The sequence below is a fragment of the Sinocyclocheilus grahami genome, unplaced genomic scaffold (genome assembly GCF_001515645.1).
Source record: "Sinocyclocheilus grahami isolate Dianchi unplaced genomic scaffold, SAMN03320097.WGS_v1.1 scaffold277.1, whole genome shotgun sequence".
NCBI classification, from domain to species: Eukaryota; Metazoa; Chordata; class Actinopteri; order Cypriniformes; family Cyprinidae; genus Sinocyclocheilus; species Sinocyclocheilus grahami.
Genome location: NW_015505456.1, coordinates 1,532,934 through 1,557,404, shown reverse-complemented (window position 1 = coordinate 1,557,404; position 24,471 = coordinate 1,532,934). Strand labels below are relative to the sequence as shown.

General features: G+C 35.6%; 2 protein-coding genes across 4 annotated transcripts in view; one reads left to right on the top strand and one right to left on the bottom strand.

Moving 5' to 3' along the window:
• Positions 1 to 11,814, bottom strand: part of LOC107600072 (DNA ligase 1-like) — a 24,920-nt gene extending 13,106 nt beyond the window's left edge. Inside the window, exons 1-19 of one of the 3 annotated variants that reach the window (XM_016291848.1) lie at positions 11,658 to 11,814; positions 11,351 to 11,413; positions 10,964 to 11,135; positions 8,753 to 8,849; positions 8,525 to 8,590; positions 8,210 to 8,341; positions 7,816 to 8,118; positions 7,504 to 7,615; positions 7,284 to 7,379; positions 6,555 to 6,611; positions 6,380 to 6,438; positions 6,029 to 6,142; positions 5,783 to 5,949; positions 5,266 to 5,342; positions 4,928 to 5,019; positions 4,618 to 4,717; positions 1,556 to 1,641; positions 1,349 to 1,464; positions 1,133 to 1,228 (exon numbers count right to left, since the gene is read on the bottom strand). In XM_016291848.1, the coding sequence (XP_016147334.1) occupies positions 1,133 to 1,228; positions 1,349 to 1,464; positions 1,556 to 1,641; positions 4,618 to 4,717; positions 4,928 to 5,019; positions 5,266 to 5,342; positions 5,783 to 5,949; positions 6,029 to 6,142; positions 6,380 to 6,438; positions 6,555 to 6,611; positions 7,284 to 7,379; positions 7,504 to 7,615; positions 7,816 to 8,118; positions 8,210 to 8,341; positions 8,525 to 8,590; positions 8,753 to 8,849; positions 10,964 to 11,135; positions 11,351 to 11,413; positions 11,658 to 11,674 (2,022 nt within the window). In that variant the 5' untranslated portion in view covers positions 11,675 to 11,814. Of the gene's footprint in view, positions 1 to 1,132; positions 1,229 to 1,348; positions 1,465 to 1,555; positions 1,642 to 4,617; positions 4,718 to 4,927; positions 5,020 to 5,265; positions 5,343 to 5,782; positions 5,950 to 6,028; positions 6,143 to 6,379; positions 6,439 to 6,554; positions 6,612 to 7,283; positions 7,380 to 7,503; positions 7,616 to 7,815; positions 8,119 to 8,209; positions 8,342 to 8,524; positions 8,591 to 8,686; positions 8,850 to 10,963; positions 11,136 to 11,350; positions 11,414 to 11,657 lie in introns of all 3 variants that reach the window. The other 2 variants (XM_016291850.1, XM_016291849.1) reach the window with 2 other exon arrangements.
• A 2,470-nt stretch (positions 11,815 to 14,284) lies between these two features.
• Positions 14,285 to 18,693, top strand: LOC107600118 (prolyl 4-hydroxylase subunit alpha-1-like). Its single transcript, XM_016291909.1, has 14 exons — positions 14,285 to 14,366; positions 14,709 to 14,805; positions 14,978 to 15,126; positions 15,315 to 15,434; positions 15,536 to 15,757; positions 15,862 to 16,004; positions 16,108 to 16,284; positions 16,430 to 16,482; positions 16,682 to 16,778; positions 17,165 to 17,215; positions 17,422 to 17,460; positions 17,565 to 17,633; positions 18,263 to 18,359; positions 18,476 to 18,693. The coding sequence occupies exons 1-14, from the start codon at positions 14,285 to 14,287 to the stop codon at positions 18,544 to 18,546; spliced, it is 1,467 nt and encodes a 488-aa protein (XP_016147395.1). The 3' UTR covers positions 18,547 to 18,693.
• The last annotated feature ends 5,778 nt before the right edge of the window (positions 18,694 to 24,471 follow it).

Sequence of the window (24,471 nt, the reverse complement as noted above, 5' to 3'; positions counted from 1 at the left end):
GTACTAACAAAAACATCTAAGAATGTATCTTTTATTCTCCAGTACTGAAAACAGAACTGATAAGGGAGCTTTTGATATGCGCTGTGACGCAGCTCTTGCAAATGACCATTTTTGTTAGTTGTCTGTCATTTCGAAGCTTAAGTTGCATACGGTTTTCTTTAGTTTTAATTTGCCTAACTATCGATCTGACCCAGTAGACGCCATAATCCCACTCTGTCTCTCTCCCGTCCCGCGGTCCGTTTAAAAAAAAAAAAATTTAATGGTGGGTGTTTACGCAGTTGGCTAGAGCAGTGCTGATTGGGGAGAACGGAGGTGCGCTCACTCTTGCCCAGGGCAAGTAAGATTGCAACTCAAGGCAGGCAGTCATGCATATGCTCTGGAACAGAGTAATATCGCGTCCACATCGCAGGCTTTACGATTAGGAAATCGCAATGTCTCAAATCGCGATTTCGATTAATCGCATAGCCCTACTGTACAAGATACATTTTGAGTTGCGACACACATTGCATAGGCGTTTGAAGTCACCAGTCCATGTTAGTTCTGAAATATATGATCGCTCCATTTTAGTATTATTTTAATATACTATAATAGTAATTATTCAGATTTTGAACAAGCTTTTATTTTGTTATTCCTACATTTCTTTCATTTTTTTTTCAGTTTTAGTAATTTTAACACAAACTTATTTCAGTTAGTTGTCAAAGCAGCATTTATATTTGATTTAAGCTTTTCATATCATACAGTATTTATACTTCATTTTAATTACTGAAATATTTTTAATAGTGTTTTTTTATTATTATTTTTAAAATCTCTATATTAGTATATATTAAGCATCGACCCCAAAATGTTTCACATAAAACATGACCAAATATAACCACTCTGCCAGAACCTCTAAGGCTAAGATTTCTTAGCAAAAGCAATTAATTGGGCATCAGTGAGCATGTCACACTGAGGCTTAGGCAATCCCAGACTGCCAATTTTGCCGTATGATGGAATCTTTAATTATCCCTGAAATTAGACAGCCAAATTGTGGAAAGAAATTGGACAGTGTGCACCTGTGTTTAAACACAGAGATTTGCTTTTGTGTCCATCTGATTTCTATTTATTTCCATCTTTCTGGGTGCATATGTGTTACCTGTGGGATTCGTGAAATAATATCAGGGTATTTGCTTGTGTTGTCTTCTTGGTTTCGGCTAAAAATGCGCACCTCTCCATTCTCAAGAATATGGATCTGTTAAATGCAAAACAAAAAAGCAATTAACATTTTAATCATTGATATTGCTATGGAAACAGAAAGTCACTTTTATGGCTGAGACTCCACCTTGTGGAATAAGAATAAAACAACACACACCTGGGCTCTCTCTCCATCATATTTATACTCGCAGGTGAAAGATGCCTCATCGAAACGTTTCATTACCTCACCAACCCCTTTAGTCGGGTGAGCCAACATGGGTCGCAGGGGCACACCTGTAAAACACAATGCAGTTCAGTCTCATTCTAAACTAAATTTTCTTTTGGTTGGTGGGAGAACTGAGCAAGTGGTGTGATTGGTCAGTACCTGGGGTGAGCTTGCAGTGTTTGGGCAGTTCATCTATGCCCTCCTTCATCAAAACAGGAATGATTGCATCATAATTTGGCATCTCACTGGGAGGAACAATGAGGGAAAACATTATTTGTATGCATTGAGGTGATATATAGTAACGGCAACACCTGCCCAATTTGCTAAAATCAGACTTCCTGTAGGGTACAAATTATACTCATTAAGCAGGCACTTGTTATGCAGTGGACACCTGCAGTCGTAATTGAAATATTGTTTGTAGTATATGGATAATTATCCCTCACAGCACCAGTTTGTGTTTGACAATCAGGTTGCGGTGTATGTTAGCCAATAGGGTAGAATATAAAAAAATCTAGATTTTTTTTCAGCCTTGTGATTGGACTTGTAGTTACAGGCAAGGTTATTATAGTTTTGAATTTTTAAATGAGTTTTATTTTAATATCGTTTTCAAATTTGCTATACAATTCAGTTTAGTTTTTATTAGTTCAATTAATATTGTTGTTAGTTTGAGTTTAGTTTTTATTTTGTGAACACATTTTTATTTAGTTTTTATATAGTTTAGTTTCAGTTTTAATTAAAATTTAACAGCATTAACAGATCATTTCCAGAGTGCAGGCCAAAGAAAGACTTGGGCATAATTTAGCCTTAGTGATGCAAATGTCTAGCGACACAAAATGAACGCATACCGAGTTTGATTAAATGGTAAAAGTATACAAATATACGCCAAAATGAAGCAGTCAAGCCTTTTTACTAAATAAATCTACACAAGTTGTGCTTAATTTCATATCTAATGATGTGTATTGAGATACTTAATATGACAATAAATGTAGCCTAATTTGGTTATGATGGTAATATGTCTTTTTTTCTTTTTTAACAATCATAATATATTGTAACTGTCGTGTCTTGCTCACTTTTCCGTGAACAACTGCGCATAACCATAACTGGGACTAATGAAATGCAATAATAACGGCAATCTCATTTAACAGTAAAGGCTCATATTTGAATGTTATTTTCATTTATTAAGAATTATAAGCGTTTATGATGTGATTTATATGCACATTTGTCCGAAAGCCTGGCAGAGTGCTCACAAGATGCTTGGCTAAAGTTCTGTATTGTTTTCAGAAAGGATGTGCGTTCTCGTCTTTTTTTCTGTTAATTATTACGTTGTGCTGCTTGCCTGTTTTTCTTCAAAGCACCAACTTAGAATGCCTAATTTTGGTTTGATTCATGTGTTACATGAGAAAATAAATAATTTTGCCTACCTGATGTAATAGATTTAATGCGGGTGCGGTTCGGGTCACGACTCGCGGTCTTTAAGTCAAACGGTTCTGGTCTGATACAGAATTAAATTAGTGCTGCTGTTGGATAACGGGTCGAGTGTTCTGTTAAGTACTGCTGGTGCACGTTTACCAAACAGGACCTGTGCAGGACTCTGCTTTAAACTGCGTTGCGTCTCTCCCATGTGTGCATGCGCCATTTACAGGTATTTCCCTAAAGCGCCGGCGCAACATAGCTCATATATTTTTTCCGCCAAGGGGTGAGAACGTAATGATTACGAAAACTATTATTTATTTTTGATAATCATTTTATTTCAGTTAGTTTTTCAATAACTGTTGTTAGTTTCGTTTTAGTTTTTCAAATATTTTGACATTTTTATTTAATTTCAATTTACGAAATTGTTTTTTCATCAATCGTTTTCGTCTTAGTTTTAGTTTTCGTTTACGAAAATAACCTTGGTTACATGTATATACATTCATCGCAATATGAATATCTTTTCATTAAACGGACAAGGAAGAATTACATTTGTACATATCAATAGTTTATACAGCTATTAAACATTTTTGCGGTAATGAAACAGACTTCCAAAATCTTTGCTAATGAGCTCTAAACCAGAGACCCTATTAAAATATTTTCTTTGAGTCACAAGACAAGGAGGGTTAAACCAATCTGGTTACATGGTCTTTACAAAACATAATTAGCAAAGTAAAAACAGAAATATGACCAAAGCCATTTTAACGAGTCAAAAACATTATTCAGCCTTTTGGGGGTATCCGAAACACCACATATTAGGGCTGCACGATTATGACAAAAATCATATTTGTCGATTATTCCCTTGAAATTGTAATTGCGATTATTAATTACGATTATCACAATTTACATTGAATGATGTTTACACCATTGTTTTAGGCAACTGCATGCCGTATTTTTACATGAAAATAAACAAGCTGAAAACACTCTAACTGAAAAACTTTGTGCTTTTCTATAGTATTAAGCCTCAAATGTCAACTATACATCGGATTGGTTTCTTCTTTAAATTATAAAAAAGTAAAAATATGAATGGTATTATCATGTTATACTAAAACTAAAATTTAAATAATGGGGAAAACCCTTAAGATAACATGTAGAAAGAAAAAAACGCATCTTAAGCACGCAGAATAACATAAGTGGACTTTGAACGATGAATTGCCGCTTTGAACGATTACGTAATTGTGGCATCCATAATTGTAATCGCAATCAGAAATTCGATTAAATGTGCAGCCCTACCTCATATTATTTACAATGGATTTTTTCCCCAATTGGAGGACCTAAAATATATTTTTAAACTTTATATGAAAACTAATGAATGAAAAGCCACAGGTACTTACGTGAATGTTTTTGAGTATTGATGCAAACCCCTAAATCAGTTTTAAACTTAAATTAAATTATTAAATGTATTAAAGTGATTTATGTAGATGAAACTATCACTTTTTTACTGTGCTTAATTAAGAAATGATTACAGTAGTTGAATTCTGCCCACATATGAATTGCTAGATAAGGAAGAATAGTGAAACGAGTGTGTGTGTGTGCATTTAGTTGATCAAAAGTACAGTAATAAAGTACATCTGTGAAAAATCAGTGTATTGTTATTTTTGTACATTTTAAAAAAAAAAATTGTAATGGCAAAACAATTTTTTTTTTAATTTAATTACATTTTGTAACATACTTGTATATACATAAATGTTTTTATTGGTACTTTTAAACCATTTTTGATCAGTGTTTTGCAGATACACACACACACTCACCAGTATGTCTGTTTTAGGATCAGTGCTTTCTCCTCCAGCCACACTCTCCTGTTTTCTGCACTCATTCCTTTCCCTGCATTCAGCACAGCTGGTGGGAACTCTGAGCCAACACAAGAAAAACATATTAGTAACATTTCAGCACTGCTAACCTAAATGAACACCTAATTAATATTTACATGTTTAAACGTTATTCATTTTTTATTCATCACGGCAGAGACTAATCTAATAGCAAATGTCGAATGCCTGGAGGTTCTATCAATGCTCTGATTATGATGTTTTTAATGCCAGTTTCATTAGGATCATTTCAAACCTTGGCCCGGGGGCGACAGACACACAGCCTGACTGAGAGCCGCGAGAACGCTCTGCTCAGCCAATCCAATCCGCAGCTTCCCAGCCAGTGACCTGTCAATCACACAAGCAACCAATCAAACTAACATATTTCACTTCCGCATTAATATTCATATTAATCTGTCACCATACAGCAGTATAATCAAGGCCAGCAGCACATAGTTTAGATTTAGCAAAAATCAACTGTCATCTATAAATTACATTCATTATTCAGTATTTTTCAGAATGACCTCAACATTTCTGCATGGTTGGTCAGATGATAAATTTAAAAAGTCGTAAGTGAAAGGTAAAATGACGCACCGCACAATGTATCGAGCCTCAGAAAACCGACACGCCACAAACAAGCCTTTAATAATGTCAATCTTCTTATTCATGGCCTAACACAGAGAGAGAAAATGAGCAAGAGAGAGAGGAAGTGGATTTTCATTGAGAACACTCAAATGTTTATTGTTTTTAAATTGATCAAAAGTGACAGTTAAAACATTTGTCATAAAAGATTTTATTGAAATAAATGTTGTACTTTTGAACTTTCTATTAAAAGACTCCTGAAAAATAATGATTATGATTTCCAAAAATATGAAGCAGGAAAATAGTTTTGAAATTAATAATAAGAAACATTTCTTGAGCAGCAAATCAACATATTAGAATGATTTCTGAGGGATCATATGACACTGAAGACTGGAGTAATGATGCTGAAAAATCAGCTTTGCATCACAGGAATAAATTATATTTCAAAACATATTAATATTAAAAACAGTTGCATTAAATTGTAATAATACATTCACAATATTGTTGTCATTACTGCATTTGTACTCACAGAATTTCCACTCATGTTAGCAATCTCTTTCAGTTTGTTGAAAACGCCCCCTGCTGTTAGATTGGCCGGTACAAACATCATTCTCTGGTTGCTGCGAGAACTTTCAGCAACCAATCCCAGGTCACCTTTCTCCTGAGCCTCCGCCTTGATTTTGTCCAGTTGTCGCCCTGGTAACAAAAGTTAACAGTACAGGGGTCAGGCAAGGAGAATGGTGAATGACATTAGGGAAAACACAAATATATTTACCAGTTGCTTGAGCGACAGCTTTCATCAGGACGGTCTCCCCAACGCCCAGCTCCAGACCCTGATATGCAGGGCCGAGCTGATTCAAACACAGGTACACACAGCATAACAGGTCATCTAAACAAACAACAGAATATTGAACAGATGGAAACAGTGAAGCTTACATATTTTGAATGTATGCTACATTTTTGTGCTTTGCACAAGATCAAGTGAAAGTATTTTCTTCAATCTGCCTCCCTAACAGAGTCATTAACCTGTTCACCTATTCACTACTTGGACAAAAAGAAAGAAAAACAATCCCTGTCAGGCATAAATAATTAATAACCTACTTAAATTCAATGAATACACACTCACCTGGAGAAAGCAGAATTACAGATCGCAGAAAGTTGGAAAGCGTTTCAATGTTCTTCAGCCTAAAAAAAGAAAAAATAAGATTGAAATGTAACTGCTCCACACACCTATTTTTAAACTCTAATAGATGTAAGAGAAAACACATACACAGTATATACAAAATAATTCTACTTCATACCTGCCCGAATCCTCTTCAATCTTCTCAAAACTGCGAGCGACAGCCAAATATGGCACTCTGAGAAAGAGATAAAGAAAACATACAACAATGAACTCCCATAGAAAGTGTCAATCAAACTTTATTGCTTTAGAAAGAAAAAATTATTTTGTAATTGTATCAAGCTTTTTGTTAATGCCTTAGGGGAAAATTACTATAAATTTAGTGGATTAATCATTTCCATTTAACTTTCTTGATCTTATATAACAATGATATTAAGGTCTTGCAGAGATTTTTGCACATTTTTGCAAGTCAATTCATAAGTTAGCATCATCCTGGTTCCCTTGGCAGAGGAGTCAATAGGATTTTCCATTGGCTTTTGCATTATTGCAGAAAATAGCTATCAAAGTTGATTCTTACACATTCTGTTCATAAATATAATCTACACAAATGAACAACTTATAATTAATTTGAAGCCTAAATACAATCAAAACAAGTAAAAAGCTACAAAAGCAATGACTGCATGCACACGCTACTTTGTCATATCCACTAAGCTTCCAACAAATCTTTCAATGTTAATTTAAAGTCTACAAGCTGGAAAGTTTGAGTTAGAATAGTTTGAAAGAACACGAGAATAAACACAACCAGACTAGTGAGTATAACAGTAGCAAAAATGCTACTGTAGCTCAGTTTATTTTTTTGAACTAATTTCTGCAGCACATTGTTATATAGCTAATCAAATGCAAAATTTACTTTTGGCCCTTCCTCCAGCAGGCGTGGTCAACGGGATGGTAATGTGCTCTGGAGGGATCATACTGGCTCTGGACTGCAGAATCCACCCCCTTTTCACTGTCAAAACAATAAAGATCATTCAGATGGAGTCAAAGAAAAAAATTGTGCCCTTTCAAAACAAACAATTATATTTTTTATGTAAAATATTCCAAGTCAGATTAACATGTAAACATTTTTTTACTTCAACCTTTTCTCCTCTTTCTGTTCAGCAGCATCAGAGATCTCCCCATCCTTCTTTTTTTCTCTCTCATTTCGCTCCTCTTTTTCCAGTTTGACAGCTGCCTTTCTGGGAGCTACAAGAGATTGTAAGACGTAAGTTATAAATGAATGTAAAAAAAAGTTAAACTAAAAATAAAAACTGTTTCAGTAATCATGCAGGTTTGGGATGTCATGGGGGTAAGTAAATAATGGCAATGTTAATTTTGGAGTGAACCACCCCTTTAAATAAAAAGACGGAAGATAACAAAGAGAAAGAAAAGGACAAAAAGTTTACCAAAAAAGCAGCTGATGGGTTTCTTTTTGGCCGATCCCCCTTCCTCCTCTGTGTTTTTTTCTTTATTAACCGCTCGTTCAGGACTGCTATGTTCCTTCTCTTTCTTGTCTTCTTTTTTTTCTTTCTTCCCATTTTCTACATGTATCTTTTTCTCCTGTTTTACCTTATTTTTAACCTTTTCTTTCATCTTATTGTTTGCATTGTCCTCAACTACGGTTGTTTTTGCTTCATCCTTCTCTTTCTGTTCCTCCACTGCAGTCTTCCCATCTGCGCTCTTCTCTTCCACCTCCATCATCTCGTTGTCTGAGTTGAAGAGAGAAAGAGAAGAAACAGTGAGAAACACATTAAGATAATGGAGATGTTATACCTGTGCGCAGAGATCAACTCATCTCACCTGTCTGTCCAGGTGAGGCCTCAACTCGTGCTCTCTTACACTCCTGCCCTTCGTCAACCTCCTTCCCCTCCTCTTTTGCCCCCTCTCCATCACTTCTGCTTTCCAGCTTCCTCTTGGGGAACTGCTTGCGGGCTAGAGAATGGGAGAGGGACTTCAATACCACACAGCCTATTGTATTATATTTAAAACATAAACTTTCCTGAAAATCCTGTGGTACACAATCTACTACGTGCCTTTTTTTGGAGCATTAATTAAAGAAAGAATAAATGATCAGTAGCACAAGGAGGAATGTGAGAAGAAGAGAGTGATACAGACCTGTCTTGCGTTTGGGAATGCCTGACGGCGATGTTGATGTCGGAGTTGCTGGAGTTCCCGGAGTACCTGAGGAAGCTGGGGTTACCACCGCAACAGAGGTACTCGACGTGACCGGAATCAGTAGCACAAGGAGGAATGTGAGAAGAAGAGAGTGATACAGACCTGTCTTGCGTTTGGGAATGCCTGACGGCGATGTTGATGTCGGAGTTGCTGGAGTTCCCGGAGTACCTGAGGAAGCTGGGGTACTCGACGTGACCGGAGTCGTCGGGGTTATGGGTGTTTTGGGAGAAACCGGAGTGGAAGCAGCCTTTGTAACATCAGATTTCTGTGTATTTAACATAGTAAGACATAGAAACAGAATTGTTAACAAAAATACTGACATCTCTTAATGGTCGAAGCTAGGGCTGTCTCGATTCGTTGATTCTATTCGACTTTAAAAAATCCTCGACTTCATTTTTTGCCTGCGTCGACTAACCGGCAAAATACCGGAAGTGGCGCATTTCACGGACGAGAATCCATAAAACACATTATTAGACTGTTTTCCAAGGCTGCATGATATATTAAACCCGTTTAAAAATCATAATTAAGCATAACTGTGAATTCACAAACACTACGATTTAATTAAATAATTATATGCAATGCAGTTATAGGCCTGTAGGTTACGTACGTGCGTCTCACAGCTCACAGTTCACAGTAAATGCTGTTCCACAGGAACTGTTATCATTTACATGTGTGGAGCGTCTCAAACTCCATCTCTGCATGTTGTTGTGAGTTTGGGTTTATTAAAACGTTCATCTGGGAACGCAACGTGCGCCATTTCATCAGATTTGTAAGGTGAATCATTTATAAATCCATGCAAAATAAAAGCTCAAACCCTCACTCTGAGTTTACACGTTTTGATGTCCACATATTCATTTAATCACAGTGACTATAGCATTTCTGTCATAAAGAAATGGGCAAATATTTAAGATTAAGTGGACATTTGAATTAAATGATGCTTGGCCAATATTAACTCTTTTCCCGCCAGCATTTTTGAAATGTCAGAAATGTTGCCAGCCACCGCCAGTGATTTTGATGATTTTCACTAAAATTTTTATGGCCTCCAGAATATTTTTCTGTATGAATATTTGAATATGCAATACACCAAAATAAAGATCAGAGCGTCAACTTTTAAACAAAAAAAAAATCAGTTTTATTCTAGCTTAAAGCATTCTTTTTTTATCAACACTTGAATATAGGTAGATTTCATAAGAATGCATAATTTTGAGCAAAAATAAAATTTTTATCAAAAACTACATCTGGGTAATATTCAGTACGATTATCAAAGCATAAATCCAGTAAATCGCTTCTATCAACACCTCCAAAGCTTGCACAGACATATACCACTCCCTGGATCAACATTTTACTCCGTAACATTATGCAGTTTTCATTTATATGCTGCCATTGCTGATGATCGCATTATTTTTCATATGCATCGGTTTACATAAGAGATCGCTCGTTTCTCCGTCCTGTTCACGTGTGTTTTTGTTTGGGAGGTTTTGTACTCTTTGGCGGGGAAGCGTTGTCTTCTAAAAGACGAGATAACTCGTCAATGGCGGGGAAAGAGTTAAACAAGTATTAGATCGCAACGTAATGTGTAAAAACAATCGTCAGGCCGTTGGCGCCCCCTGCAGGCCTTTGTTGTAATGCGTACTGTACATTAGCTCTATTCACTGATCTATAATAGAGATTATATTATTTCGTGGACATGTTGTCATTCTTACACTATAATACTGAACTTTGATTTCAGTGATTTGAACTATGAGATGGACACTTGCTTCTTGCACTCTCTGTTGCTTTAAAAAAGGATCTCATAGAAATTTGGATTTCATTTGGAGTTTCACTACTGAAGCCCTCTGTTAATTTTTTTCATCATGCTGGAGATGTCTGTTTAAATCTGTTGTTTACACATTTCTAAGAGTACTTTTAATACTTAAAATGTTTAATAATAATAACTTTTAATAATAACATTTTAATACTTGGTTCTAGTGGACTCTAAACATTGCATTTATTTAATGTGAAAACCCAACTGTTGGGGTTCATTTAAACAGATTTGTTCCCCCTTTGTAGTTGCACTCACAGCTGTAACCCAGAACATGTGGATATATTGACATTAAGAACATGCTGACTTTCTCAGACTTTTGTAATTATTTTCTTTTTATTTCATTTTTATTAGGTTTGTTTACATTTTAAAATTTCGTCATTGGCTTGTTTACATTTATACTTTTTTATGGTACACTACTGAATGGCAAAGTTGCAAGTTTAATAAAATGTTCTTTAAAATTGTAGATTTTTTTGGTGGGATATTAATCATTTAGATTAATCGATAAATTAATCGAAATAAAAATATTCATTAGTGGCAGCCCTAGTCGAAGCTCATGATAACTCAATAAATCTTACCTTCTCTGGCTTTACTGGTTCAACTTCCCTCTGGTTTGGCACCTGCTCTTCTACTATCGGTTGATCTTCATCATCGCTGTCTATGATTGCTCGACTGCGTTTATGAATCTTCTTTACTGGTGAATCGCTTTCCTGCACACCATTCTGAATTTTGAGGGGACTTTTTACAGGTCTGAGCAGAAGGAAGAGAAAAACATTATCATTATAACATTGCTTATTTGTTTTCATATTCCTTCAGCTCCACAGCTGTCACTGTTACCAACGAGAATACACACAGAATCAACACAAAATTAGTTTTGAGGTTTCTACAACATTGTGTTCAATTAGAAAAAAAAGAAGCTTAATTCAACATGTTTAATTGGGAAAACACTGCTAAATATCACTTACTCAATCTTTGCTTTGACCTGTCCATCACTCTTCTCCTTACTTTTCATTGGCTGAAAGAATGACCTGTGGGCGGGAAACAACGAGATCACGTTATAAAGACAAATGAACTCCCTCAAGTTGATACGGTATTATAATTTCTGACATAAAGAAATGCAGTTGAAAGGAAAACCCTTATTGTCACAGTTAGTGTAAGTTAGTTGTTATAGGTTAAACGCGGTCTTGTATCAGAATCAGACACTGCATGTAATGTGAATGTTCTGTGGTCAACATCACGGATAAAAAAAACAGAAGAGCAGGACACACTCACGCTATGCTTCGCTGCATCGTAGGGGTCTTGCACTGCTGATACTGAATAAATCCGGAATATATATTTTTAATATATATTTTGGCGTGTTATTAAAATTTCTGAAGCACCGATGTTTTCTTCCGCGCGCTACGATTCGGCGCCAAAGTGACGTCTTTCCCGCAGACGACAGAAACAACGGGGTTTATTTGGTACAAAAGCATTTTAGTGCCGCCTGTTGGATTGGAGGTATTGGATGCAACAGTTAGAAAAAAAATTATCGTATTGTTTACTCAAACTCGGTTTGTTCACATGTTTATACTGCAATAATATTTATGGATTTAGTTTCCTTCTTGCTCATTGTTTCCGCTTTTTTCTTATTTTGTTCCCTCACAATAAGCAACCTCGAGTGTGTGTGTGTGGGGGGGGAGGGGGGAAGGGGGGGTCCTGGTATTCCCTACATTATGGGGACCAAATGTCCCCATGGGAACATTTTTTGGTCCCCATGAGAAAACAAACTTATAAATCATACAGAATGAACTATTTTGAAAATCTAAAAATCCATAAAGTTTTGTGTGAGGGGTAGGGTTAGGGTTATGGGATAGAAAATACAGTTTGTATAAAAAGTATAAAAATATACAAGTATAAAAATGTCCCCATAAAACATAGAAACCCAACGTATGTGTGTGTGTGTGCTTGCATGTGTGTGTGTGAAATTCCTTTTTTCTTTCATTTGAATGTTAAAAAAACATTCTGATCACCATTCATGTGTATATTTGAAATACATATATGGCCTGGAAACTAGAATTTATTTGACAAGATTTCTGATAAGAAAATGTGTTTTTGTGATGAAAGACTTATCTGAACAGAGCTGATCACATTGTGATATGATACTGTTTAAATTCAATAGTGTCTAAAAGCTGAATGACATACACAGAGATTGACTGATATTTTTGATAGTGATTTCACCATTTCAACATAATATATTTATATTCTTTCATTTTTTCACCAATCGAGATCAGGAAGTGCAAGAATGATTTCCAGAGGCCGTGACGTACAGTTATTGCAGTATGAGATCATCTCTGTCCTCCTGTTCAGTCTTTGAACCCCACATGGAGAAAACAAGGCTGTCAACATACTTTAGAGCCTCAATGTGTGAATTATGATGCACACACACAACACAGGTGTTGGACTTGAAGCAGCACTGCACAGACCGTTCTGTGTGTGACATCCAAGTACTGCGAGAACGATTAGACAGCATTTAAAGTTTTGTTTTGATGTCAAATAAGTCTTGCTGTTTTGCTTTTTTGTTAAAGCAGTGTTGTTGTTGTAAAGTTATACAGCTACAGTTGTGTTGCTGGGTTTTAAAGAAGGTTTGATTTTATTTTCTTCCTTATCACTCTGTATTTACAGGATTTCACTGTCCACTCTGTTCAGATGTGGATGAATGGCTACACATGCAGATGTGTGCACACACACTGTCAGAGCTGTGTGAGATCACTACCCTCCTGCTTTTGTGGGTAGGGGTGTTAATTTTTTTTTTGTTTTTTTCCCCATAGGTTTCATTCTAAAAGCTCTTTATTCCAAATATACTACACGTTAGTCAGTGTATTCAGCAGGTGCAATGTATTCTAAGTTGCTTCAGAAGTATTGCAAGTACTACTACGTACAACAATAAAACAGTGCATTGACATAAAAAAGGAAATTTACTTTTGGTACTTAAGTACTTTTAAAAGCAAGTTCTTCTGTACTTTTACTTAAGTAAAAATCTGTCTTTACAACTTTTACTTGTAATGGAGTAATAGTTGACCAGCATTATCTGTACTTTCACTCAAGTAATGGAGTTGAGTACTTTGTCCGCCTCTGCATATATGCTGACGTAATGATGTACTTTAACTTTTAGTTTCTGCATTAGTCACACTCACATGTGATGCAGACTTGGTTGCTAACACAGCATTCTTATAACAATATTTTGAATGACAGATGAATTAGATAACTGAATTATTTTTATTTTGTTGTTCTCTCTATGAAGGCACTAGAAATTTGGCCAGTGTCTGAACTGATGTAAATACCACAAGTGAGGCTGCAAGGTGAAAAATATTTGTCTTTAAATAGTCTGTTGGTATGTCAACCTGACAGCCTGTGATGATATGCGAGGGATTGGTTGTGAAACCTATTCCTGCTTTAAAAGAACTGGGCGGCACACTTTTCGTAAAGTAGATCATTTCAAGTAAGTCTAAAAAATACTTGCACAGCAAACACAATAAGGATTGTAAACAAATGACTAATAGAAAAAAGTTCAATATAGTAAATAAAAATTCTATATGCCCATTGTGTTTACAGTGTTAAATGGTTTTAAAACAGGTCTCATGATCGAACAGACACAACAATGGTTGGTCAGTTATTAGGTACATCTAATTAATATGTACAAGAAATGAAAGAAGCATCGTTATTGTCATGTGAGCTCACTCATGTTAATTTTCACTTTCATTTCAGAAATCTTTGACTGCAGTACTGGGAAATTGGAAAATGTGGGCAGATACAGGTGTGTCTTTAAATGATGCATATAAACAGACTGTATTTAAACTTCGCTAGTTCCCTTCTAGATACATAAACATATTTTTGTTTTGAGTTATTGAAGGTCTGATATAATGGCTGTAAAGGAACTGACATTTCTTGTGGTGTGTTCTTTGATTGTCTGTACTATTGGGGATGAATTCTTCACTTCAACAGGTATATTATTATTTATATTTGGATACAATATCAATTCATTAATTTGAGCTTATTTATTTTTTAATTGTTATTTTACAGTTTTTTCCCCATATATTTCTCTGAGTTTAAACTGTTGCCATGAAATTATTTTTTTATTCATTTTGCGAGACACTTCTGATTATAATCAGATTTATAATCAAATTTTCCATTTTTTAGTTATTGATTCCATTATTGTCTAAACAATTATCTTTCTCTTTGGTTTCTTACCTAATGAATAAACCTTTTTCATTATACCTCGTTATGTCGGGAAAAAAAATATGTACTGCTCTTTGAAAATTAAGTGGAGATGTAATTGTTTTATAGATAAAATTTCACAACTTTTTGAAGAAGAAAAATTACTTCTGGAGACCTTCGATTGGTACATTGAAGCTGAAGAAAAAAATTTAAAGAGAATGAAGAGGTGAAAATTCCATATCTAAAAAATTATTATTATTTTTTTCAGTTTATAGCAATATCCTGGTATATAAGAAACTAATTGTGGATATTTAACAATCTTACATCTGATCTTAGATCAAGATTAAATACATTTATTTATCACTACAACATTTGATGAACTTTTATCTTCAATCCAGCCTTCTTCTGCTGCTTCAACTGGGCTCATACTTAGACCCTGATGACCCTGATAAAATCAAAGACCCTGTGGCAGCTTACAAATTCCTCAGACAAGTGAGAGCTGAATGGATGGACATTGTAGATTACACTCAACAGAGTCAATATCAATGTGAGAGCTTATTTATTTCATAAAGGGAAATGGGAAATAATCATGTATTGTAGTTTATTAATAGAAATAAAAATGTGGAGAACAAAGAGTCACGCAGTGATAAATGCTTTGAAGCTATTTTATTACACATGTTCTATGATCACAATGCAGTTGTTATGGATCTGGTCTCATGTTTGAAAATCTTGCAGTGTATCAGACACTACTGACATTAGCAAAGATCCCACAGCTGGAAGACTTGGATGGTGCAGCTTCAGGACTGATCAGACTGCAAGAGATCTACAAACTCTACCCACACAATATCACTAAGGGTGAAATGCCTGCACCAATGTGGTTTCATTGCAAGAGTTTCACTTTTTTCCATTCAAAACACGTTCCAATCTGATTGATGCTTTTATTTCTCATTTGACAGAAACGTCTCTAAATGCAGATGAAGCTTTCTATGTTGGGTTGGTTGCTTATGAAGAGGACAAATTCCAGCATGCCTTTCTCTGGTGTCTGTACAGTCTGGACAGATTAACAGAATACTCAACCATTACAGAGGAAGAGTTGCTCCATTACCTTAGTGACACAGCCTATCATTTTGGCAGCCTGCCTGTGGCAATCTACTTCAGCCAATGGCTTTTAAATCTGGGTGAGCTCATGGTGTCCTGGAGTTTAATGCTAATGTTTTAAAACGCAAGGTTTCAGACAGCTTTGCAATCAGAGTATTGAAGTCATAAACTTTGTTTGCCTCAGACCCAACTAACGATGAAGTCAAGGTTCAGCTGGACCTTTATAGATTCCTTCGCTTCCAGGGAGAATCATACCCCGACATATTCACACTGAACACAGAGTCAAGTAAATATGAATCACTGTGCAGAGGAGAGGTTGATGAGAGGGCAAGTGCAATGTCTCAGTTTAAATCATTTGACATGAAATTGCAAACGGTCAATGTGAAGCTTTGTGTATTGATTGGACGTTTATTATATTTGATCAAATCAGACCTCCAAGAGGCAGAGGGCGCTGTCCTGTAGGTACAGCACAGGTGGAGGAAACCCCAGACTGATGTATGCACCTGTGAAAGAGGAAGTGGAGTGGGACGAGCCTCGCATCATCAGATATCATGACATTATTTCAGACAGAGAGATTGAGATCCTGAAGAATATCTCCAGACCTCAAGTGATATATAACACACACATACACAGAAATCAATCAAATATTTTTCACTATTATTATAATTTAATATCTTGTTAATACTTTTGATGATGCTATATATAAATATTTATTTTTTGATGTTACATTTACCTTTTGTGACCTACTGTAGCTTTCTAGGGCTGAGACTACAAGGGGAGTGTCGAAGACCCGTACTGCGCAAGGGTGATGATAATCCATTTTTTCACCCATTTTGTTCACTCAAAATGAACATTTACATTACTTTTCTATTAGTACTTATATTATTTCTTCACACTTCTTATTGGAAGAAAAATGGAAAGACTTTACAATATGGTTCAATTTGATAACAACAAATTAAGTGTTCTTGTAAAGTGTTACTGAAAATTAATTCCCTTGTTTTCAGTGTTTTTCTAGAGGAAGACACTATTGTGGTTGCTCCTATCAGCCAGAGGATTGCAGACATCACAGGACTATCCATGGACTCAGCTGAAGAACTATATGTATGGTCACAGTAAGAAAGAAATCACCTATTCAAGCACAGACAGAATCTCCTTTTTAAGGACAACTCTGTCTCTGTCCTAGTTTAACAAAGCTTTGTAAAACATGTCTTGCAGCTAGCTTGGTCACATTCTCTTGCATAATAATATAATATAACTTCCAGACAACGTTGGTTTAGTCTGCTCTTTTGTAACTTTTACCAAAGAGCATACATTTTTTGAGGACTGATGTTATATTTTTATATAGTCGATTTTATATTCACCTCATTTATTAAACTTCAATGGATATCAAGGTATCTTCAACTGATTAATATGTATTTTCCTTGTGAAATATTAGGTGTTGTTTTACCTGAATATTTCATTTCAATTAAAGTGCAATCATTTTCCAGGTTCAGAATTATGGGATTGGTGGCAGATATGAACCACATTATGATGAATGGGTAAGATCACTATACAAAAAAAAAAAATCATTACACCAATTTGGCCAACACAGTATTTGTCATGGATTCCCCCTTTCCTTAGCCCAGAGAGAATCCATGGCTCTCTTTTAGGTTTTCAAACTGAATAGCTCTATTCTGTGTCAGTGAGAGTTTGATGACATACTAACCAATCAAATCATTGCAAGATAACTTGTTTGATCTCACAGGACAATGAGAATGGAAGGATTGCTACATTCTTAATCTATGTAAGTTTGCCCTCCAAATTCCAAATTACTTCATATGATCATTCTCCAAATTACCTGTATTTTACAATCCTTATGAACAATAAATGGCATGGCTCTGTCTGTAGATGAGTGATGTGCAGATAGGGGGCGCCACTGTGTTCCCTGAAGTTGGAGTTGCATTGAAGCCAAAAAAGGTAAACCCTCAAATCACTGATCCATTCGAATCCGTGTATCATTCGATCATTCGTTTTTTGATTTAATATTGAAAGTAGAAAAATGAGAAAACGGCTCCTTTTTCCAAAAACCAAAAAACGAAAATTCATCTTAAATTTTCGTTTTTCGTTCATGGGTGGAAAAATGAATAAACAGCTTGAATGTTGGATTTCTACACGTGGGCGGGAATTAAACGCCCCTTTCTGCTGATTGGTCAGCCGAAGATCAAACCGTGCCGTCATCAGTTCTTCTGCAGTATCACGCAGCAGAATAATAGTCCTCCGCTGCTGCAGTTGTATGGATTCTTAACACATTTATTGCAACTACATTTAATCTTTTTTTGTCAAACAAACTGGCTTATGAATAGCTCAACACAACTCATACTGGGGCAGAGTCTAGACAGGGCTAGAAAAAAAATAAAAAAATTTACGATGAATTTTCGGTTTTCGGTTTTTGGAAAAAATACAAAAAAAACGAAAAAGGAGCCGTTTTCTCATTTTTCTACTTTCAATATTAAATCAAAAAACGAATGATCAAATGATACATGGATTCATTCGGTATATTAGAATGATTTAAGTAAAATGAATGCATCCTTTTTCTACTTATTAAGGGTTCGGCCGTGTTTTGGTACAACCTGCACAAGAATGGAGATGTGGATTTGTATACAGAGCATGCTGGATGCCCTGTGTTAAGGGGTAACAAATGGGGTAGGTTTTTAAAGATATTGTAACCGGCTTGGATTACTGTTTCATTGTGTATCTTCTATCATGTGTAAATAAATCTATGTTAATCTGACTACATTTCATATATTGTGTCTTTTCAGTGGCTAATAAATGGATCCATGAGTTTGGACAGGAGTTCAGGAGACCCTGTTCTTTGTCATACTGGGAGTGAAAGACACTGAGACCATGCAGAAATCATATGAAGAGTATCTGAACGATAGAAGTATCTGTTATATTTATTATGCATCATATCATTTTTGTAAATAGGATCTGTAACACAGATACTGTATTTTGTTTTTAACTTTAACTGTGATTTACTACCGCAAGTAATGTTAATAATAATTCTAATATACAATAAAAAAGTACAATAAGTGCAATAGAGTAAAATAAAGTTTCAGCAAGATATCGGATAATCACATTACCTGGGTTGATCAATCCTAGTAGCCTGTAAGGAGTTATTCCTCTAAATGAGATGCTACTGTGTTCTCTGCAGTTGTATTTAAAGCTTGATTTTACACGTTTCCTCTTCAGTCTGTGTTGGAATGACGATTTACATGTTTTACAAGATTTGGAGTATGTGTAGTTGTGTAATGTGTTGATTATACTCTTTGTAATCGCCCAATTTGTCACGGTCACCAGTTCTGTCACGTAATCTGAACTACATTTCCCATCATCCCTCCCGCCGCTCACCTGCTCATTGTCACCAATCACCAGCTGTCTCTCATTCCACCTGCACTGGTTAAAAGGACTCGCCACACACACACACACAGATTGTCTGGTCTCGTCTAAGACCTACCAGACATTAGGCTTGTTTGAGATGCACCTCGCCTCGCCTGAAATGAAGGCGAGAGTAGGCGGCTGCAGTGAGGGGAGGAGTGAAATAAGCGCAGTCAAGACGGACAGTTCTGAGCTCTCGAAGTGGAATAGATCCCTACGAGATCAAAGGCAGATATCGCGTTATTCACACTCGTGTGTTGTGCTGCTGATTAACATGATATAATTTCAGTTCTGTTGCTTTCATATGAAAATTAATTTGATGAACAAGACACTCAAAGTGCTTGCTATTTGTATTTTAGATTTTTATAGAAATATGACAACAATCACATATCTCACACAGATCGCACTATCATAGTGTTTGGGAACATTTATGCGTAATTTAAATACATAATCGCATGGAACCAGACAAAAAAATAAAACATTTTAGAAGAGAACGCAGTATCACAGTTTTTTTTTTAATGCCTCTTTTTTTTTTTTTTATTAACCAGAACAAAATATACAATATTTTACAAAAACATGCCAGAGTATACAAACCATTGATTCATTAATCAAAAACCCTATATTCGTGAAAAATATTACAAGTCTTCTTTGCTTTTTTATTAACAATGTTCTCCAAACTGGTGCAGTAGTCCTTAGTCTCTTGAAGAAAATGAATGAAATTTGGCCTGGATCCTGACCATTTCTTCTTATGTATGTGAAATTTCCCCCAAATAATAAAAAGCTGTACAAATAAAGTAAAATTATTATTATTACTTTCACTGGAATAATACATATATCAAAATCATTTAACTTGAATATAATATTTGTTTTCCTTCTAATGAAAAATTCCATATCCACCCAGACATAAAATCTGTGTAAACACAATTACAAAACAGATAGACTCCTTTTCCACTTAACAAAAATCACAGGAATAATCAATATCCAAATTAAATCTCTCTTAACACACTTTTAGCTGGATATATACCATGTAAAATTTTAAATGTAACCTCTTTTACTTTATTGTTTAAACAGTATATTTCACAAATACGCCAAGCTTTATTCCAATTTATATTTCTAAATACATTGGCCCACAATAAGCTTTTATACGTAGCTGTATCGTCTGTTATAATATTCCTAATATATTTATTAGTACAACTTTGTTTAAGAATATCAATGCTTCCTAGAAACATGCTGTCTTTAACATATATTGCCTCAGAAGTATCACTTGCACAAGCTCTTATAAAATGGACAACTTGTTGAGGTATGGCATCAAATACAACAGCATACTCTTTTGGTGTAACTGGAAAACCAAATTTAAGATAATAAATTACCATTTGGATTTAGAAGTTGTCTAACACAATATCATTTTCATACGAACTTTTATAAAAGAGAGATTTATTTTTATACTGAATACATCTATTATTGCAAATAACATATTTATTTGGGGAAAAATTGTGCTTAAACACCAGCACCCAGGTCAATAAAGCTTGTTTGTGAAATTTAGCTAATTTAGCATCACAGTTTTCTGAACCAATGAGCATTAAGCTGTGTCGTCAGTCAGTCATTTCCCATCATGCTTTTGATCAGCGCAGTCGGTGGAGCTTAATAATTGACGTAGGTAGCTGAAAAAATATTTTGGGTGAGCTGTTTAACCTTTATGTTCTGCTCAGGGTCTCTGAGACCCTAGCTATAAAACATGATTCACATTCTATCTGGTGTTGAGGTTACAGTCCCTTGCATCAGGTCAGGTGGGGTCACGAAGCGCCAATTTTTTTTCAAACCAGCTGTCCCGACCTTCCGATACTGCATGATGTTCGAAGCTTCAAACGTCATCAATCACGTGGTGTTGTCATTTCGATACAAGCATCGGCACAGTGTGTGAAACAATAATGCTTAATTTTCAATCCGATACCGATATTTTCAAGCCCAGTATCGCCGATATCGATACCTCTAAACTAAACTGACCTTTTAAATGATTAAAATAATATAATCAGTAATATATACAGCAATATATATACTCACTTAATATTAGATTTTAAAGCCATGTTTTTAACATTTCATAGGCCTTTTTTGTTTACACTGTCAAAAATAAAATATACTATAATTGTATTTTAGCCCTTTACTGGGGCAGTAACCCTAAAAGTGAGCATATTAATACCATACAAGTATGCATGCTTTAAGGGTAGATAAGTTACAGAGGTGCACCTTTGAGGATACCTCATGAGAAATAAACATGGTGTTACATAACATAAGTACTAAAATTTAATTGTATTATTATTACCATGGTAAATTTGTGGTTACTGCAGTTTTATTACAAATACTTTGGTAAACTGTGGTTACTGTAATAAAACCATGGTTAATTTTTGTAAAAGGCTGCCAGCATATTTTTTCTGACAGATTTATTAACAGCAATTACAGAACATAACACAATCCATTTGAACTTTTAACAACCAGTTTAAATAAATTTACTTGCACAAACTAGCCAATTTAAAATAAATATTACATGTACACAAAAGTTTGGGGTCAGTAATATTTTGTAATATTTTTTTAAGTCTCATGCTCACCAAGGCTGCACCTATTTGAAAAATTCTAATTCTAATATAATTTAAAATTCTAATATCATTTGCTGCTCAAGAAACATTTATTATTATTGCTGCTTCATATTTGTGTTAAAACCGTGATGCATTTTTCAGAATTAATTTGATATATAGTAACAATGTTATGTAGGCTAATGTAATAATGTGGGAATGGTTTCTTAAGATCTACTTATGCTTCTGATGCTTTTGGGAAACTCAGCTCTATTTGAACAAGCACTGTGAGCCATGCGTCAGCAGTGAACGCTGTCTGTGATTGATTGGTTCCAGTGTTGCCAGACGTACGATAATTATCGTATTTGTACGATAATTTAGACCTCTGTACGATGTACGATCAATAATGAAAAAAATCCTATAATGTACGATAATTTCAGAATTTTGTGAAACTTCAAATGGTGGTCGTTGTAATCATAGGGCTTCTTCTATACTAATTAATCTAGCTGTGGCTCCTACGTCCACCGTGCCCTGCTTTTAAACGAGCACTATGTTGCTGTGATGCGGTCCATGATGGCATAAAATCTGTACCCCAAACTAACCCCCTCAACATCTGGCAACACGCAGGCTTCTGATAACTGTGACTCAGAGGTGGAGTTTGGACCTTCCCACTTACGTACACCTGTGGTAATTTGCAGGTCGTGTCAAAAAGTTGGTCTAGAATCTAGATAAATAGCTATTCTGTACGTTTGACTCGTGTACGATAATTTTCTTCCAAATACGATAATTTTGAGCTTCTGGTACGATACTTGGACATTTCCAATCTGGCAACACTGATTGGGTCTGTCTTTCAACAGCGTGTTTTTTTATGGCATGTGTTCCAATGAGCAGGATAAATGGTTCTGGGGAAGTCGTGGCCTAATGGTTAGAGAGTCGGCCTTGTAACCCAAAGGTTGCAAGTTCAAGTCTCCGGTCCAGCAGGAATTGTAGGTGGGGGGAGTGAATAACCAGTGCTCTCTTCCACCTTCAATACCATGACTGAGGTGCCCTTGAGCAAGGCACCGAACCCCCAACTGCTCCCCAGGCACCGCAACATAAATGGCTGCCCACTGCTCTGGGTGTGTGTTCACTGCTGTGTGTGTGCGCACTTAGGATGGGTTAAATGCAGAGCACTAATTCCTAGTATGGGTAACCATACTTGGCCACATGTCACTTCACTTTTCACTTCCAACACAATTATTCGCTAATAGGCTATACTTAGAAGCTTTTTTTATGCACCGAATTTCTTGATAAATAAATCAAATTAATGGTTAAAAAATGTACTTTAGAATCAATATTTTTAGGTGAGAATCGATCATTTCGATACAACAGTATCAGTATCAAAAGGATCGATACTTAAGGATCGATCTGCCCATCCTTAATAGTGCTTTGAAAACTGCATCAGAGCATCGGAGCCGTTGTATCATCCATCCCATCACTATACTTATGTTTGTTTACACTACCAAGTCTCCTATCTCCGATCTCCAGTGTCCAGTTCCATGTCTCCAGCTCCGTGTCTCCATCTCCACGTGCCGTGTGTTCTTCCTACAAGAAAAGAAAGGAAAGTGTTTACCTCTTCATCAAGGCCTGTACACGTGTGTGTGTGGCTCCTCACCTGTCTGATCTTCCTCCTGCTGCATCTTCTATGCTTATCTGATCACCCATCGCCTTATCAATGCTGTTGTGTTCAATAAAGCCTGCTTGAACTTTACTTACCATCTCTCTGGTCTGTGTACCCCTGACACAATTGTGCTGCATGAAATTAATTACATTGTTAGTGAAGTAATTAATTGCATAGTATATTGTGATGTGTCATGATGTCACATTTATGTTCTGTTTTTGGACCTTTGTTGATTATGTATTTCTGCTTCCTTTGGTCCCTGTGTTTCATATTTGATTAGTTCCTGTTTCTTTGGTTGTCTTTAGTTACTGTTATGCCCTATTTGTTCACAGTACTCATTTGTTGATTAGCAAATGTGTATTTATAGCCCGCAGTTTTTAATTGTAGTTTGTTCTTATCTATGCTATGTGGAGTTGTTGTTGTTAGATTGCAGAGACTTTGTTCTCCAGTGCAGGTGTTTTTTAATTTGATTGTAAAAATCACTGCTGTGATTTAGATCCTGCCTCCTTGTTCCTGCAACCAGCTGACTGATATATGAGAGCTCATCACCGTAATATTTCACTTTTGTATTTGATCTCAGAAAACTGGTTTACCGAGAAACTATAAAGCGGGCAGATACAGGTGTGTCTCTGAAAAGATGCAAATACATGACCTGTGTTTAAGCTCAGTTTCACTTCAAGATACACATTCACAAGTTGCATTTGAGGTATTAAAAAAATCTGAAAGGAACTGATGTTTGTGATGTGTTTTTGGACCGTCTTTTAGACCCTTTTTCATCATACTGCTAATTATGTAAAAATGTATGATGTAAGTGTATTAATACCTAACAAATGCTCTATGACAGTTAAGTGTAGGTTGTTTTATAGATCAAATTGCACAGCTTTTTGAGAAGAACAACCTTCTGATGAGCTTCAGTCAGTGCATTGCTGCTGTAGAAAAGAATGTGGAGACAATGAGGAGGTGAAAACATTTTCATTACCTATGCCATTAATTTCCAAGATTAATGTTTATTTATTATTAAAAAGCATTCAATTTTACAACAGTTGTTTACAATCTCATATGTATTTTCAGGACAAAAATTATGCTATTAATATTTTTAATATATATTTTTTATAATATTTAACACTCTGACTCTGAGGACCCTGAAAAAATC